Raw genomic sequence first — 20122 nt, 5'->3', positions numbered from 1 at the left:
TTTAAGGAGTGGTAGAATATCTCAATTGGATCACAAAATATCCTTTAACTTAGTGTTTGATCTGCTTTTGTTTTGCACTAATAAGTTATAACACCTTAAAGGTAGCACTGTCTTCTGAAACGAAGAATAACTCGTGCATATCGATGAGACAAATATATTGAAAGAGTTTGTTGACTTAGAAAATTAGTTGCTTGAGAAGGTTGTGTTTATTTCAGAAGGCCCTAAACACGTGTTAAGGCCCTTATAGACACAAGTCCTTCAATGAGACTCCTATTATAAACGGTCCTTTGGGACTGAATATCATCCCTGATAATAATTTTGATCTCACATAGAAACTTGAAATAAATTTGATGTGCTTAATAAGAGCAAAAATAGAACCGAAAATTCATTTCGGTACTAATTTAGCTACTTAATATCAAGAACTGTACTTTATCCGCATCTTTCATTTAATTCGGTATCAAAATAAATAATTTCCCGAACCCATAAAAAATTTGGTTTCAAGACCGAATACCATCCCTGTATAAAATAGCTTATAACTAAAAAACTAAACGTTTTTGGATATATGTACACATGAACGTTCTTCATTGTCTACTTATGTGGAACTTATCTTCCAAAAATGTCCCTTATGTTTAGAAACACCCTGAACAGCACTCTCACATCCAATCCATGTGACTGCCACTCATCGACTGGCCCATATTTTCAACTCTGCTGGGCCCTAAGATTATTGTCTTCCCCCACGCCTATTCTATTGTACTCAGGGATGGTGTGAAACCTGCTGTCCGGTGACGTCATGAAATACAGAGGGAACTTTTCAAATGGAATGGGGATTCCTAGCATTCATTAGTTGGTGGAGCAATCCCCACCCTACTCGTAAAGCTCCCTCTCTATCTCATGAAGTCATCAGGCACCAGGTCTCATACCATCCCTGGCTGTACTCTATCACAGGCAGGATTGCCAGGGAATTCCTTGCCGAAAGAGGGAAGCTAATCTCCCACACGTCCCACACCTTACAAATAGTTTACGATAGGCATACCATAGGCTAATTGGAGGGTGTGAGACGTACGGGAGATCTCAAGAATTGTTTATGGGCATCGATCTAGTGGTCAACAGCGTAAGTTGGAATTTCCACAGGAAAAACGTGGATAAAGTCCACGTTGCAACTCACATGCGTGCACTTGCTCCTGATCTTACCGATGACCTTTGTCCAACCTAACAGATTTCATTGCAGTATTTGTATTGTTGTTCCGTTTTATTGTAATACCTACTTCAGATGGGAAAGGATAACTAATGAAATAAAAGTATTCTTTGCTGAAGAATTTTTTACACATGACTATGCAGGATGATCTGCTTAAAGGTAGCCACTTAAATATCTCCTTCAATTATAATGATATACAATAATATTTTGTATGTAATTATAAATATATGCAATTATAATATGTAAACCATATATTAGAAGGAAAACAATATATTCATTTTGTACAAAAAAGAACATCAATGACTTTGAAATCTCCGAAAAAAATGACTTCGACACAAAAATATTTTTTACAATATACTAGTCTCTTGATATCATACAAATTGTATATAATATATTTTTTATAGTATTACAATTGAAGGAGAGATTTTTATGGCCACTTTTAGGCCGCCCTCATTGTATATAAATCAACCATGATGTTGGTAGCGTTTATAAACTCAAATGCAATGAAAACTATTTTTAGTCTACAACATAGTCAAGTATTCGATGAATGTTTAACATTGATCTATTCAAATTTAAAACTTCGTATGAAAATATTATTCTATGTTTTCAATTAATTCTTTTCATGCAGATTCACCCTTTTTGGGTTTTATCGCCAATTCCTTGATACTTTGTATATTCAAATGTTTCATTTATTCAATTGTCCGCTCAAAAAGAGCAATTGACACTATACATATTTTTTGTTGATATTTAAAGATTAAGTGACTCTTTATTACCATTCTTAAATGTTATGTTCTTATAGGCGACTGATTAGAACAAAAAATGAAAAATTTGTCAAATTGTCAATGAAGAATATCAGCATTCAGAAGGTAAAAAGTAGAGATAAATATAGACTGAGATATCTTTTTGACTTTCAAAACGCCGCATAAAAAATGTATAAATAAGTTTCGATCTCCGCATAATTTTCGTGCACTTCTGCAGGTTTTGGTATGCATTAAGTACCTTGACATGTAACACATCTTTTGCTGTCGATCATGAAACCGTTCCAAAAGATCGATACAGGAATGTTCAGTATCCCAAAACAAGTTCTTAATATTGCTGTACCATGTACTTCGACAGTATTTCGAAAGGAACAGCTTACTTTCAAGGCGTGGCAAGTGCTTCTCCCTTATGCAAGGTATAATTGCACAGGCGTCGACAACGCAACCCTTGAGTCATGAACTTTGAACGTGATGAAGATGGCAAAAGTCTAGTTGAGAATTTCAATTCATAGTATGTGTAGTACGCCACGAAGGAAATAGTTTTGCTACTATGTCCACTAAGCTATAATAAGACTAAAGACAAAAAGTAAAGTTATGTATAGTGTTGGTCAGAAGAAAGTTTACAAACTAACAATAACAAAAGTAAATACCATATGATAACAAGAGGAGAGTGTATCCTATATACCTCTATGGAGATAAAAAACTATTTGGAATATCTATATTAATAAATAGTCTGTGAAATGTAAATCGAAAAATATATTTGTACGTATAAAATACAAAATCCGTGTAGCATTAATGTTAGATCTTTTTTAACCATTGGTTTAATTTCTATCTAGAAAAAGGAATAAATATCAACCCAAATAAATTAACTTTTTGTCTGAAACATAAATCGTTCATAACCCAGATTATTTTTGTTCTTGAATTTTTTTCAAAGTAAAAAAGAAGCACGACCTGGGTAACGTAAAACAATGAAAGTTATTGGATGATATTTTAGAAGTTTGGAACAGTATTCAAAAATTTTTTGGATTTTTTGAAGCACAGAAACATAAAGAAACTGCAACTGAATCGAAACGATTCAGTTTGCAGACGGCGGCATCGGCAAAAATAAGGCTACAGACGAGGGGTAATGTATACATAAATGTCTTGTAACAGACAATGCAATTGAGCCTTGAGTCTTGAAACTGCTTGTTAAAATAACATTTTGTTGAATTTCTTACATACTAACACGTTTACTTTTTTGTTATACGTACGTTTTTGTGTAAGACATTAAAGAAGGCATCTAATTTTTGCTAACAGTTGGGTACTGCTTTTTTAATTATTGTTAACTGCAACACAAAGTGATGGAAAACTGTTCAGTTTTATTCATCACGTATTTGTATGTTTTTGATATACTAAGCATTATATTATTATTGTTTACTTGTAGTAAAAACACATTTCGATACACGATTAAGTAAAACCACTGACTTCGATCATTTTTAAAAGTAGATATTTATTACTAAAAGGCGATCTAACCAAAAATTGACTAGATATTTATTAAAATTTTTATCTTCTTGAATATAACGAAGTACACAAACTTTTTTAAACGCTGTGAAAATTCCAGTTTTAAAACATTGGTAATTTTATTTCAGTTTTAAAACTAGTAATTTTAAGTGGTTTATCTCGAAATTAAATTCAGACACCAATAAACTGAATATTACAGAATTTTATTGTTGTGAATCATTATCTAAATGATACTTTTACATATCAGAAATGAATTTTTTCATAAACAAAAATATATATGACTCAAATACTAATAATGTTAATAAATAAATATAGCACGAAACTCCATTCTAGTACCTTTTCCTGTTTTTAAACAAAAATTTGCAAAGAACGTTCGTTTATTGAGAACCTAAATCAAAGCTTGTACATCTCTTCAATATTGTATAATTTTAAGGTGAAATCAATATTTATATTTATACATGTAGACATTTAATTACTTTTATCATCACATAATCTTCATTTGTTATGGATTTATCTTTTGCCTTAAATAAAAGCGAAACACTGAAGTAATATGCATTTTGCAGTATAGTATATGTTAAGAAGTTACGTAATGAGCTCATAATTAGAAGCAGTTCGAGACATGATGCACCTTGCCTTAAAAGCCTGTGTTGCATAGGAACTTATGCTACTTTCTCTAATTTCAGTTTATATTTGGAGTAATAGGAAGACCGTATTATTTCTATGTACACAAGGTGGGAAACGTACAAGTGAAAATTATAATATACGAAATTAAAGCCATCAAATAACGAAATGGCACTCATCAAAATCCCATTCAGGATTTTGTTTGTGATAACTGTAAAAGTTTTGTTACGAATGTTAACACTGATTCAAACGAGGCTTTTAATCACTCAATTACTTCTGAAATTTTTACTAATCTCATCATTTCATTATTACTCATAAATTATTGCTTGCTATAATTGTTGATTGTATTTCCCATCATACTATCGTAATATGTGTTGCTATTATAAATTATTTTATTGATACTGTATGTCGTAGTTATTATAGTCCCCTTTTTTTATACCTATATGTGTACTACTTTCATAAACATACTTAAAAAATATCAATAACTGCCACAATATACTACAGAGGATGTTCGATGGTAGATGTCAAAAATTTTAAGGGATGATTCTACCTACGTACAAAATTGCGTTTGAGTCTTCTTTTTAAAATTATTACTTGGTGCAAAAACATCTAAAATTTCAGTGAAAGGTGTCTGACTGGAACTTATTCTACTGCTAGCGTGCATTAGTAAGGTCAGACGTAGTCGAGTCAGTAGAATAAGTCCCAAGTTAGATACATTTCATGGCTATTATTTTAGGTGTTTTCTCAATAATTAATAACGAAATGAAGTCCCAAATGCAATTTTATTATTCCTCAATTTCGTCCTGTTTCGACATGTAGAATCACCCTTTAAAATTTGTAACATCTATTGTCAAATAGCCTATACATATACATAGATCATTAGTAAAATCTAATCAGCTACTTTAGGATTAAATTGTGTGCAATGTTTAAAATTAATATTAAATAGGATGAATTAATATTTCTGCATTATATCCCAAAAACATTTCAATTATCGAACTGACATGTCAATTTTTTCATTCTTCTTTATTTCACCTACTTACAAAGAATATTTAAGCAAAAGCATTGCTTCAGTAGTCCCACCGTATTGCAAATTTGCAAACAGTTTATTTGATTCTAAGTGTATAGTTATACAGAGTGATCTAAAGGGGTTTAAGAATTTAGAAACAATGGTACTTCTGAAAATAGGTCAAATGAGCTCTCTTAATGCAGAGCAAAGAAATCCCGTCATTTCAAGTTTTAAATGCAAAACATTGACTTCACTACATTTCTCTTAAATAATATAAGCATGTACTTTGACACATTTGAGTTTTGACTTCGTTTTGCTGTTAAGAATGCAAAATTTAAGAGATAGTACTACGTTTTTGCTAAAGGGATATCACATAGATGAATGATTGATGATAGTTTGTTTTATAAAAATTCTTCACTGTCAAACCTAACAGTACAAGTTCAAAATTTCTTAATATCAACTATCATCAGCGAGTACAGTACTTTGTTATATTCTGTATGTGAATATCTTTCGTCACTTCAGAGTCAATGTATGTATTGTTCAGTAGCTGTGTCAAGTGCAGTGTTTTTATAGATATATCAAGTGAATATTGTGTGTGGTCCTTCAATAAAAAGCTTGTAAAACCACTGTCGTAAAATCAATTCCACGAACTCTGAATCTCTCGATCCCAGGATTTCAATTCTAATCCCTTTTACTATCTATATTCGGCGACATATTAAACCGAATATTCGATAACTTAAAAATATATTTGGTAACAGTGTCAAATGTTTCAAAATTGCAGTCATGGATAAAAAGTGTCAAACTTTCCTTTCAATGTTTCCCACATTAATTTACTAATTTTATAGGTAATGGAAATTAGTTCTCACAACGAAACGATAACTTCGCCAGTGATCCATATTTAGGAGAATTTGATTTGGTAATTTCAAGTTGTAAAATGCGCAGAAGTACTTTATGACAGACTTTAAATTGGTTTCCTATTACGTAACTTATTTGTGAGAACTCTTATATGGAAACACACAGGACGATCTATAGAATTTTCTCGTTTTATTATAACGACATTCCAAAACTTTGGTTTCCTTGTCCTAATTTTTTTCACATGACTTTTGGTGTCCTTGCTGTACTTCATTAATGGGTCACTGGATTCCTCTTTAAGATAGTTATCGTTTATGGGCCAATAAAATATAGTATCCCATTTATACGTTTAAATTTAATCCTCATGTATTCTGCAGTGTCCTCCGACAAAAAAGGATTGATTACATTGAATAATGTCTCACTGGAAACTATTCAACTTTTATCTGTAACACTTCACATTTTTCGAAAACACACGAGATATAGGTCTTAGAAAGTGGAGTTGGGTAATACACTTTGCATTATTTATCTACCTTCCGTGTACATCTACCGAAGACGTTATCCAGCTAGAAGAAATTGCTTATTTGGATACCATCAGCAATAAAAAATGTGGAACATAGATCGACCCATATTCAAACCTTCGATTTTAAAAAACATAGTAGTGTAAATGTGATATTATAATGGTATTTATATATTGTATGAACTATCCTAACGTCGAATTTGTGAAAATTCAAAATCTCCTTAAAGTTCACTCTGCTTTTCGTTGATTTTCGATTATGAAAGGATTCCTGTCTTCCCTAAATTTCTCTTGTCCTCGTAAAGTCTCCTCTCTGTCTTCAAAGCAATCTCATAAAACTGTCTGCCCCACCAGGGTTGTGAAAATGTTAATACGATATGTTTTTGAATTTTGTTTACGCTTCCGTGCTATCTTGCTAGAGGAAATACACAAAAATAATGACACGGAAATATTTTACGTATCTCTAAATTAAAAAAATCGACCTGCAAACCCTGAGTTTAAATATGTATAAACACTACCACTCAACAGTTTGAAAGTAGTTATATTTTTTAATTATACAGATATTTTTCTAATAGTAGATTGAAAGTAAGTCTATGCAAAAAATTTTAATATATATTTTATCCACATTTGCTAAAAAACTCCTTTCTCGAACCATATTTTTCAAATATTCTTTATTCTATTAAATATTGTGTTATCGTTTTGACAGTTATTTTCACAGTGTAGAAGTTATTAAAAATGGGTAGTTTTTCTCGTAAGGCAAACATTTGATAAGGATAAGTCTTTTTCTTATATAGTTAATGAAAGAGATAATAATAATAATAATAACACTTTTAGTTATAAAATGGAAAAAAGGAATGTCTATTATTTTGTTTTAGTGCTTCAATATAGTACAATCAACTTTAGCATGTTTAATTTCAACATATAGATATGAAAAATTATGTTTACTTTACATAACAATTTTTCTATTTATTTTCTTCCCTCAATAATTATTTGCAATTCATAATTTCGTCTAGATCTTTAAGTGCTGTTATATTAATCTTACAACTAGCTCGTAGTACATATCAATTAATAATTTAAAATTGGGTCATAGTTTGTCGGTATGAAACATTTCATAAGAATTATCAATAAAAATGAAATATTAAGGATAGTATATGTTAGAATAATTTCTTTCTTCACAGTACTTATACATGAAGTTTAAAGGTCATTTTAATCTGTTTTAATAATGTACCTCATATTTTTTCTGATTAAATTAAAAGACTCTTATGAAAGGAAACGAATGAATGAGTGACGTGAATATTATTAAATGAAAATAATTTTGATTACAAAAGTGTCCTGATATTATTAACAGAAACTGTAATCTGTTAACAGTAAGAAACTGTTTCTCTCTGAGCAGTATAAACACATATATCTGTATATACATTTTAATCCATTAGTACGGCGTGAGACGTTATACGAATTGTGTTAATTAATACATTTAGAGGATTCCTCTGTGCAGGTTAGCGTACGAAATTTTTGGCTACAGGATGTCGTATATTGTGAAAGTTGTAAAAACCTTACAGTTTTCATGAATAGCAGCTGGTGTCAAACATGGAATTCAAAGAATAATGTCACAATATGTACTATGTAATAGGAATTAATAACATGTAACGAAATAAATCATTACAGATGGTGAAATTTAAGGAAGTTCAATGTACTTTGCAAGGATATAGATATTTACAAAGGAAAATATGATAAACCTCAACTATTTAGTATGATAATGTAAGAATGTAGGTAAAAAACAAGAGATCCAATTTAAATTAAATAATCAAGTTTATAGAAGAGTTCAAGTATGTTTTAAGCATGTAGAAATTGTTTAATGTACGTACTCCGATCATAATTATAGAATCATATCGAGAACTTGAATACAAAGACTTCTCTTAAGTTTAAGATAAAAAACTGTAAATACAATTTTAATTTTCAGGGTAAGGCTTTTAAAACGACTAAAAATATTTGTAGTTATTTATGACACAGATAACGACATTAATTTTGGAAAGCAAACAGTATGTATTTTATATTTTCCTTTTAATTTTGATTTCAGTAATATCTACAAATAGCCATAGGTACAAGCAAAGTATAAAATTTGCAAATCATCTCTTGCCTAGTACACAGACCATTTTATATGAAAATTTGAAATAAATGAAACATACACCAAAATTACCAGAAATAAGAGTTACTAATTAGTCAGTGAAATTAGTTTATGCTAGTTAGCTTAGTTATCTTTACGTGCCTTATACGTAGTATAAGGTAGTCTCCATGGCTGCAAAGCATAAAGAACCACTATTATGAAGACAAGATCAATTTAGACAACTACAATAAGCTAAAGAATATGAACATCGGTCATTGTGCAATTGAATTGCATAGAGCCCTCTAGAATCTAGATCGATAGTTTTAACAAAGAGAAGTTGCCAGTGTAATGCAGACTTTTCGATGAGACTTCGATTATTATTAGGTCGTCCACAAAGCTCTCAGTCAAGAATAAATCTTTTTATGAAAATGATACCTATAAATCGAAAACTCATTGGACAAAATTTTAACAAGAATAATATTTCAATTTCCAAAAATATTTCATCTTGTGTTTCATTTTAAAAAATACTATATATAGACTTTTCGAATGATCTAATCTAGACCTAATCTAATATTCAATATCCAAAATTTAGATGTTAAGCCTGAAACATGTTGCTCATAGTCGATGCGTAAAGTTATCTGTGTCTGTTTCAAAAAAGGTAAAGTAAAAATATTACAATAAATGAAAACTGAATTAGTTATACTTGTATTTATTATAAATTATGCTTTCGTACTCATATTTTCTAGTACTACGAATAATTTATGAGTAATTCGAAATCATTAGGTTATCTAAGTCATCTTCTATGCAAATTTGAACACATTACTTGCATTTTTTGATCTTTGTCATTTTATTAGATGTCATCGTGTATAGATATTGATATATTCACAGTTAATGGAACACAAAAACGAAACCATTAATATGTTTAAATGTAAGTATACTAGAATGTTAAATGCACTATTATCTTCTCATCGACTTCACTACAGGATTAATGTTGTTTTCGAAATGGATACATTTTCAAACGCACAATTAATCCTGTCCATTACCTAGTCTCCCAAAAATCAATTGTCTCAACATTTTTTTTATAAATTAATATTATCAACTTAACATATACAAATTTTCTTCATCAGCTTATCAGCAGAAATCCGATATATCCTATATAAAACGAACACAAACCACTTGACGAATTTGATTGTCTTTGCATTTTATGTTAATTCGCCACGTAGCTAACAGAACCGTCATTTATGCTCCGTTAAAATTAAATGAACATTATACCCCCATGATTCTGCAAGTTGCTGAGTACTCGTGCATACTATGTATAATTAGCTTTGTCTATGAAACGTGTTTCGATCTACGAGCCTTATTCCTCGAGGCGTTCCTCGAGAGCGTACCTCTACTTTGCTGTTGCGACATCGACGGATTTAAACGAGACTCAAGCGCAAACTTTGTCCGCTGCGATATATGCATGAAAATGAAAATTGCTTTAGAACGATCATGTTCAATTTGTTCTCAATCGAGCATGTATCGAAAAGTTTGAATTTGCTTTTAGCGTATCAATTTTCCATATGATCTTTTTGCAATCCAGCGCATGGAAAGACAGGATTTCATCCATTACACAACGTAACGATACAAACGATGTTCAGTAGAATGTGGGACACTTTTTCTGGATCAATCTTACGAAAAGGGGAAACCAGGGACGATCGTTGCAATTTGGATTTTTGGTTCTGTAACTTGAAAGCTTCATAGAATTTTTAAAAAGGTCGTACACGACAGTAAACTTACATTATTAGAAAATATAATCAAGCCAAAAAACTAGCATTTATTATGTTAATTTTTGTAAATATGCCTTTATTTAAAGTATGTCTTTTGTTACTTTTGTCTCTATCTGTAGGGGCAAGTTTAAAAATTAAATTAAGTAGTAGAAGAACCACTTTTCAAAGGTATTTATATTTATTCTGGAAGGTAAAAATAAATTTAGAAAGTAAAAATGAGTATAAGTATTAACATAAAATTAATATAGACTTTGAAGACATCAGTCCACGATATGTTTTTCTTTAACAAATGTTGGACATTTTGTAAACATTAAGCTCGTATTTGAAGATCACGTTTAAACACTTAATAAATTCATCTTTGTCAATTTTCTATTCTTTTATGTCGCATAGTAGTCAATGCGAAATGCTTTTATTGTATGTCAAAATTGAAAAGCTGAAAATCTTAATAAATTTCAAGATATAAATAACTGTTTTTATAATGGATATACAGAGAAATAACTTGATATGCCCACGTTAAACAGGAAAATAATTTGATGAATCTACGGAAAATTCAAACTTATTATATTATTTTTAATAATTGTATTGAAAAACGTTGACCACGCTGATTACATGATTCGTTTTTGTTATTTTATAGTGTTTTGTTTCAAACTTCAAAATCGGTCGTCTGTAGAATTTAGGAAATGTAACTTAGCAAGTTCGTTCCTTAATAAATTTTATTGAAGTAACATATCCAGTAAGGCAAAGAGCATAGAAGAAAGCCAAAAGTTACTAGCAACATTTCTCATAAACGTGTTCTACATACTGCTTTAACTTATAATCATAACAACTTTTATACTCACATATAAGTCAATATTTATTGAGTACGATACAAAAACTCAAAGGATTTTATGAAGCCAAACAAAAGGATACGTAATTAAAATAGACCTTACTAGTTTTAGAAATACTTTTCAGTATTTCGATAAAACGTTAAAATACAAAGAACCGCTTATTATCATGTGTGGACAAACACTAAGGTGGAGCAGAGATAGAAATAACATACAAAGGTGGAAGTAGAAGACTATTGGTCAATTGGTGTTTGTTTTATAATGTTTCTTACAGTCGTTCCGTGTTACGTTTGTCCCTGGCCTTGGTCTCCCCCACGTACACAGGATGTAACAAATATAGCCTTCGATAATTTAAGGAGTGAAAGGAGATCTGAATTGGAGCACAAAATGTTTTATGATATACTCTCTGCCTTCGTTTTGCAATAATAATAATGCCTTGAAGTTAACAGATTTATATGCTAAACTAACAATTAGGGGATCCTCTAATTTTATAGATGTTCTAAAGTGTAGAAATAGAGCAAAAATGTCCTAATAGGTTTTGTTGTATCCCTTACGTCTTAACTTTTATGATGCTTTAAAAAATTGAGATGTTTGTAGGAAATGAATGGCCGATTTTTCAATACAAATTTTATGTATACATATACAGGGTGTTCTTCTGAAATAGGCTCACTTGAACATCTTCAAAACCCTAAACCTTTAATTAGTATGATGAAACCACAGCTGTTTACTACTATTTCATTTTTAATATTAGTTGTATAAAATATTAGTGAATTACTTACAAATTATAATAAACTAAAAAGTTGTGAATTCTCTTCTTGCTATTATTAATAATTTTTTATAATGTTATGGTAGCAATTATATAACATTATGTTATAATACTGGTACTATGCTAGTTAAGGGGTAAAGATATGAAAATGTATTTCAGACAAAAGTTGAATAGTTTCGCAATTTACTCGGTTTCGAATGACTTATCAACTTTTTGTAGTAGTTCTTTAGAAATTTGTTAACATGCGTGGAGAATCTTGTTTCAGTTATTACTAATCGACATTACACAAACTGAAGTTAAACTGTCCTTCGAAATAAAATCTGGAGTTAAAGTTGCTTCACACCCATAAAAAAAGTTTTGACATTAACTACTTTTCTCACCGTTATTGAAAATAACAAGAGATGAAAATATCTTCTGATGCGGTCTAAAATTAAAACGGACACACATTATCACTCAGAAATATTTGATCATGCAGCAAACCGTGTAACAGAAGCTTATTTATATTTGTCTAAGGAATTCAATTGTATTCTTAAATTTACTAATTTAATGTACTAATTAAATTTTTTAATTGTACTCAATTACGTTATGTTTTATTCTATATTCCATATTCTATACTTTATTCTCACAAAGTAAGGTCTCAAAGTATCAAGCTCTGATTTTAATAGCACCTTTCAAGTTTGCAGAGCAGCCGAAAATATTCAACACTTACTTCTTTTTATCGGCTGTTATTCACAGCAAAGAGGCTAAAACCACCCCTAAAAATGAAAATAGAGAATTTATTAGATTTAATAAATCAGAAACTATTGCAGGTTTTACACCTTAATATGAATTAAGTTATTATAATCCATGAACATGAATATTAGCTCATAAAGAAGCAAGGGATGAATACTTTTGGCTGCTCTAAAAACCTGTATAGTTTCATAAACGTCAAAGATTGACACTTCGGCATGGTTCTTGTCAGATACGAAGAGTGATCAAATATTTACTGCTGAGCGGTAGCGTGTCTTGTAGACGCCGACCGTATCGAAAATGGAAATTAGAAAACACTTACCCAGCCACTACTATAAAGAAGTCGAGCCTGTTCCAGGAGTCTGCGAGGTACGTCCCTTTCCCATATATACCCATCGCAACCATTTTGATTGTCATCTCCAGAGAGAAGAAGGCAAAAATGATGTCGTCGAACATCTGTGAACATGGGCGATACGTATACTAATTAGGCAAAAGGACGCTCAGCTTGATCAGGCGTAACTGATCAAAGACACTCGATGCTGCTTGAGATCCATTACTCATCGACACTAACTGGCATTCTCTAGTGTTTGCCACTATCCTCTATGCTATGTGACCCCTGTTCTGCATAGGTGTGTTAACCCACAAATAAGGAATTTTGAGCAGTCGAGCGTTTTACAATATCAGAGAAATAACACACATTATACCAATTTTCTTAGTATACTTTGTAATATTATTCATTGATATAGTTGCTTAAATATAAGGATAGTAGTTTACAAATGAAATATAACGTAACTTCGAAGGCAACAGCAAAAAATGTAAAAAATTATTATTGGGAAATGGCGTATCATTCAATTCTATAAATTTTGCATTGGTGTCTTGGCCCACAAATAATTAACTTTAATTTAACTAAAATAACCTATTCTGTTATTTTGTAGCATAATTATTAATATTATTCACTAAAATAATTGTTTAGATATAAGGATAGTAGCTTACAAGTAAAATATAACTTTCTTTACTTAAAACGCAAGAGTTATTTATCTAATTATTATTAGATAGAATCTAAAAAGAGTAGCATATATGCGTATATTATTAATATTTGTTTATTTGAACTTACTAATAATACAAAGAATAATATTAAAGAATTAAAAGTTCTGATTAAAAACAAAATTCAATATATTATTTTAACAGTTCTAGACGTGTAAAAAATAAATTTAAGAATAAACTTCTCGTCCAATATGCAATGCAAATCTTATTTTTCTTAAATTGAACGATATCAGGTTGCAGTTGATTTATTTCTGCAAAGATTTAAAAAAAGTAATGCCACTTTAGTAAAAAAAGTATGCGTATACATGAAGACAAAAAGACATGGTTTTATGGAAAAAAAGTAAACAGTTATGACACTAAATAGCTTTCATTTGATTTAAATAACATGTATCATGTAGAGAGACTCATTTTTGAATTTATTTCAATATGCAAAACTTGAACAAAAACGTCTGAATACTTCAAATTGTACAGAATTTGACTTATTCAAACTAACTACAAAATAACTAAAAAAGGTTCTTTTGTTATATTTCAATTACATTCTTTCCCATGAATAATCATTTTTAAACGAAAGTAATTGCAGAATATTTAATGATTGTTACATATTTAAACAAAAAAGAAAATACTAATTTTTTAGTGAACTTTTCTCTGATGTATAATCTCTATAGCGCTAATGTTTTCAGCTAAAAATAGTTCCTTTTAAGTCGCTGCCTTGATATACTATAAGTACCCTAATAGTAGTTTGAGAGTTAGTAACTTTTATTCTGACGCATTCTACTTGTCAGTCTGTTTCTATGTATAACTTTATTTTAACTAACTGGATTTGATCATACATTTCAAAGTCTCAACCCCTCATTTTAAATACTATATTGTACTTATTGTATTATTTAGATGAAAAATTTTGGATTCTTTAATTATTTCCGCAATATGAAGCTGAATTTATGGAATTAGTATTATGCATGGATATTACTGATAAATAATATATTGAAAATATTTCATCTCTTCAAATACCGTGTATATATTTATAATTTTAAATCTTTTTTATAGTTATCTAAATAGAATCTTTACTTCGTTTTTTTTCTTGCAATTTTTTGATTTTGTGGAGACTGATTTATACTGAAAATAAAAAATATTAAATTCCAGTGTACATTCGCGAAGTGCTCTTGGCAATCTTATTGTTTCAATTTCACGTTTCTATAAAAAATTTTATTGTATCCTCAAGAATTCTTGAAGCATTATTAAGATACTAATATTACTTTCAAAGTTTAAATTTACATTTTGCAGCAACCAAGAAAAGCCTGTGTATCTATGCTTCTTATTCTAGCAATAACTTATTCTATTAACCAGCAATTTCATCACAGAAGATACACTTTAACTAGCAAAAAAACACTTCGCAAATGTTTCTTACTAATACAAAAAAGGAGGATTGAAAATTCCAAAAATTTCACGTAAGAGTTTCACAATTTCAAGATTATTTTTGTCACCGATTACATTTTTTAAACTAAACTGTGATATCACCGTGTACACTCTATTCAAAAATATCGTAGTTTATCATAAATGTATCAGCAATTATATCAATCACATGAGTCGATAGAATCTATGATTGGTCCTCTACGCCTCCAATCGCATTTGCTTAATCAGATTGAGGATGCATTTGCTATGATATAGCACGATATTTTTGCATTCATTGTAAGCTGTAGTTGAAAATGCTGCAAACTCTGAATGTAAATCGTCAGGTATAAAATTGTAATTGCAATTCTTTTTTACATTTACGTGAAAATGGAATTTTAAACCTCGATCACTGAAAACACACTATCGGCTAAGAGCACAGCATCACTTGTCAATTTTCACTAAAATATTGTATACTGTTGGGATAAATTTTTCATAATTTAAGTATTCAATATTGGACATATTTTTCCTTTTTTGAATATAAATGCAATTGTTTTCAATGAAGTACTGGAAGGTTCACATCAGATATGTTGCATTTAAATTGTATTTGCGAAAAGTACATATCTAATTATATGAATACATGTACCTAAGTTCTTTATCCAATATGAAAAAATTATTTTCCCTAAAAATTGACTTTTTATTCTAAACGACAATCCTAATATGCAGTAATGTTGTATTACGTTATTAATAATATATCTACACAGTACCTATACAGAGTATTCGACGATAGGTGTTAGAAATTTTAAAGGATGATTCTACATATCAAAACAGAACGACAATCAAGATTGACGAAATAATATTTGGAATTACGACTTAAAGTTATTAATTACTACAAAAACGTATAAACTTCGCGTAAATCGTGCCTGAATTGGGATTTATTCTACCGCTGACGTGCGTTTGGTCAGACACAGCGAAGTCAGTAGAATAAGTCCTGAGTCAGACACATTTCACATGTATTTTAGGCTTTCCTCAACAATTAATAACTCAAAAACGAAGTCTAATACGCAATTTCGTCTTATTTTAGCATGCAGAATTACCTCTTAAAATTTCTAACACCCATCGTTAAACACCCTTTATACATTATTATGAGTTAAAGTCTTTTATAAATTTTAAGGAACTTTGAATACAGGAATGAATATGTATCTAATATGACAATCCTTAGTTGTACCTATTCTAACTATATTCGTTTGTTATCGTTAAACAAACTCTAAACTTTTGTTCAGTTTTTTACCATAAAATGTACACTGCGTTTTTCTTTAATCTCTAAAAGCTGTAGCTAATTCCACTGATACAAAATTTATGCGCAAAATTTTAATTTCGAACCTATAGCGGTGAAAAAGCATTTACAAAAAAACATAACCTTATGGTCTTCTAATTACCAGAAAAAATGAAAATATTTATACAGTTTATTAATAATATATATTTATAATTGATATTAGATCTCGAAAACATAGTTATAGTATATAAAAGAAGATAACATAATACTTATGATATATTCTCTTCAATCGATTTGTTTAAAAAGAAACTCCTTACTTCCCCCAGTATACAATGAGTGCGTGAAAGCTTTAGCCGGTAGTGTGAGTACAGCACTTAAATTAAAGGTACACATATACCTACGTACTTGTAATATCTTGCAGCGATTCGTTACACATTGATCGTCGACGCACGGTTGATACATTCCCAGCGTAATGCAATTTAAAAGAATCACCATCATGCTCACTCTTTCAAACCACGTGATTCTACATTAAGGAAAATATTTTAAACATATTCTAGTATTATATTGTAGAACTGAATATTTCAGATTCACTGAACGTAGACAGATATTGGTAAGCACACCACACACAGGGTTCCTTAAGTTAAAAAATTATTTGAAATGTATTACTGATTTTAGAATATGTTTCTATTTAATTCGAAAGGAAAAGTAAAACTTTCCCTTAATGTAACTGACAATGAGAAAATTGATCTATTCGGGTATGCTAGACAAGAATAGACACCATAAGCTATTCAGAATAGTTATTCTGTCTCCTATAGTATGGTACAGCTGGGACATTTGCTTATACAGGTGAAAAATACTTATACTTAAACGGTCTAGTAATTAACTAACTGTAACTTGTAATGAGGTACTTAATTAATAAATTTTATGCAGCACTATTATTCGAAAGAAGTTAAAACATAGAATTAGGTTCAAATATTTTATGTAGATATAGTGTAAAATAAATAATAACAATAAATTTGCTTCCTCTTTATTCCAAATTGAAAGTTACTTTTCAGACCAAGTTACTTTTCCAACAAAAACAGATATTATCCATAAGAATTTCCCCATCAAAAGAAAGCGGTACGTCTAAAATAATATAATATTTTTGGTAAATCTTTTTCTAAATATTTGTTAGCGAAATTTATCCTCAAATGCATAGTAACTTGAAAACTATTTGTAACAGAAACATCTTTCAGAATCAGAAATATGCAGCGGTGTAAACTTTAAGAATACCTACTGCCTTTAAAACAACACGAAAGAATCGAAGTCGAATAAAAAAGGATAACTGGTTCTGCGCTCGTCGATTTACACGCTTTATGAAAACACCGTTTACGGACGCTTTGCCTTTAGATTCAATCGATACGAAAAATTGAACACTTGATTATTCTTTTTTTTTATCTCAACAAGGCAATTTCTTTGCTATTGTAGAGCGTCCGACAGACTCGGATGCTTCCAACACCCGAGGTCGTTTGAGACCATTATCGTTACCCCGTTGCACCAATTTAACCCGTGTTATGACATTTCACCATCGTGTCGTCACAAAACGATCGATCGATAAAACAAGACGTAACTGTAATCTTCCAGATCGATCACGGTTGCCAAGTAACTATTACCTAAACACTATCCTCCTCGGTGCGTGACTTGAGTTTCCTTTGATGTAAGATAAATACTGAAATAATGATATTTGACCTGCAATCTTCCTAAGTGTAGTCCTTTATCAATTCTTTTCACGAAAATATTGGCAAACGATGCCCATCACGCGAATCATATCTACTATTTTTTCATAAAAGACATATAACAGATGGAATACAAATTCGTGCATGGCATGTCTGACTATCGACCATCAGAATCTTCTCCATTACTATCGATAGAGGTTAGCAATTGAGAACAGAAAATATTAGATGAATAACTTTTTATTCAAGAGTACGGTAGTTTTAAGAAAGTTTTATAATATTTAATATGTACAGTCTGAATCAAACATGAAGTTGTATGAAAGAGACTCTTGTTAGAGTTCTATTTAGAATCATGGCTATACTGAAAATTTATGCAAATTCACAGTTTCGTAAAGTTAATTACAGCAGTGGCCTCTATATAGAGATTTGTTTTATCTTTTTAATATTATAATGTGTACTTTACTTTGAATAATTGACATATTTTTGCATATTATGTACGTTCCGTCCTTTTTAATTCATTTCAATTTCCCATAATGGTAGTTTTCGAGCATCATTTTGAAAAATTTCTCAAACCTCGAAATATAAGAGTTGAAGTAAACAAAATGTAAAATATTGCTAACAAATTGTAAATATTTCAATAGAAAAATCGGGTAAATTTAATGTTAACATTGCAAACAATATGATAAAATATGTGTTTATATGTATGCACTTAGAATTCCTAAGAATAAAAGAAACATTTTTTTGCGTGATGTAATCTTAAGAAAAAATTTCAAGATACAAGTGACAAGTATAAATAACGAAAATCCCTGGCAATGCACGCAATAATGTGCACGCGATGCTTTACCATGCGACTTGTCTATGGCCACAAGGTTGTTGCCCTTTTCCATGCACAGTAAACATAAATGTATTTACATGACAACTACTTTAGATCAGATATTTAAATAACGTCGTTTACAGTTTAAAAAATTTCTAAAATTAATAAATCAAAAATTGCATTTTAAGTTCTACACATGAAAGAAGTAATTTAATGAATACAATTTCACCATTCTGCTTTGTAAATTCTAACAATATATTATTGTAGCTATTGTTTTCCTTTACTACTTAATTATTTTTCACGAATAATTTACCACGACCTTTTCTGTTTCAAAAATTATGAACAATAGCAGGGCTGGAAGAGACCGATGTTAAGGTCTTGAATATTTTTAATTATTATTCTTTATATATTTGCAGATTCTGTTTTAAACTTTGAATAATTAACTATTATTAAAATATTCATTTACGTATGAACTCATCTATCCACAATACAAGAAACTTTTCGTGCTGTTACTGACCAGATACATTAATGATTTGTTATTTAGTTACTTTTTCCGTTACTTCTATCTCATTATTCATATAAAAATAGTAATCATTAATAAAATTCAATTTTTACGATTACTGATCTCAATAATATTTTTGAATAAACTCAAATAATTGTTATCAAAGGAATAATTATTTATGTTAATTCTATATACACTAATTTTAACAATTTTAGAAAAATTTATATACACAGACCTTCATAAAAATAGTTACAAAGATTTATAAAATATTCAAATAATTAAAATAAACATTTATTAATACACATAGACAGAATTGTATAGGTATATGTATGTCGATGTAGAATATATATTTACATTCCATTACTACTCCAAAAATTGTTTAACTATACCAAATTTTGCTGTCTATGTATGTGTATTATTTATATCTCTGATATATTTCAAGATATTAACCTAGAAACAATTTATTAACTTTTTATACAGACAACAGTATTCGAAGTTACACTATTGATCCTAAATATAACACGGTTCCCACCCTGCCATGACAAAAATATGAATGTGTTTCTGCAAGTCTTTCCTATAAAACAAGCGTTTCAAAAAAATTTACTGATTTCGGCAATTTTATTCAAAACATAAAGCTTACGACAGAAGATGTGAAACGACTGGAAGCAAATATGACGAATAGTTTGGTAGCGTCATCGAACGTTTATATCTCAACGTTTGTACTCTATACAAATGTAAGGAAAGTAATAT

The 20122-nt window shown here is 29.9% G+C and overlaps 1 protein-coding gene across 1 annotated transcript in view; it reads right to left on the bottom strand.

The window, feature by feature from the left end:
* Ca-alpha1t (Ca[2+]-channel protein alpha[[1]] subunit T) overlaps nucleotides 1-16897 on the bottom strand; it is an 84271-nt gene extending 67374 nt beyond the window's left edge. Inside the window, exons 1-2 of the mRNA XM_076387329.1 lie at nucleotides 16750-16897; nucleotides 12961-13094 (exon numbers count right to left, since the gene is read on the bottom strand). Of these exons, the coding sequence (XP_076243444.1) occupies nucleotides 12961-13094; nucleotides 16750-16842 (227 nt within the window). The 5' untranslated portion in view covers nucleotides 16843-16897. The remainder of the gene's footprint in view (nucleotides 1-12960; nucleotides 13095-16749) is intronic.
* Between the last annotated feature and the right edge of the window lie 3225 nt (nucleotides 16898-20122).

Source organism: Calliopsis andreniformis, chromosome 10 (genome assembly GCF_051401765.1).
Source record: "Calliopsis andreniformis isolate RMS-2024a chromosome 10, iyCalAndr_principal, whole genome shotgun sequence".
NCBI classification, from domain to species: domain Eukaryota; kingdom Metazoa; phylum Arthropoda; class Insecta; order Hymenoptera; family Andrenidae; genus Calliopsis; species Calliopsis andreniformis.
The sequence above is the reverse complement of the archived record's forward strand: the minus strand, read 5'-3'. Positions and strand labels throughout refer to the sequence as shown.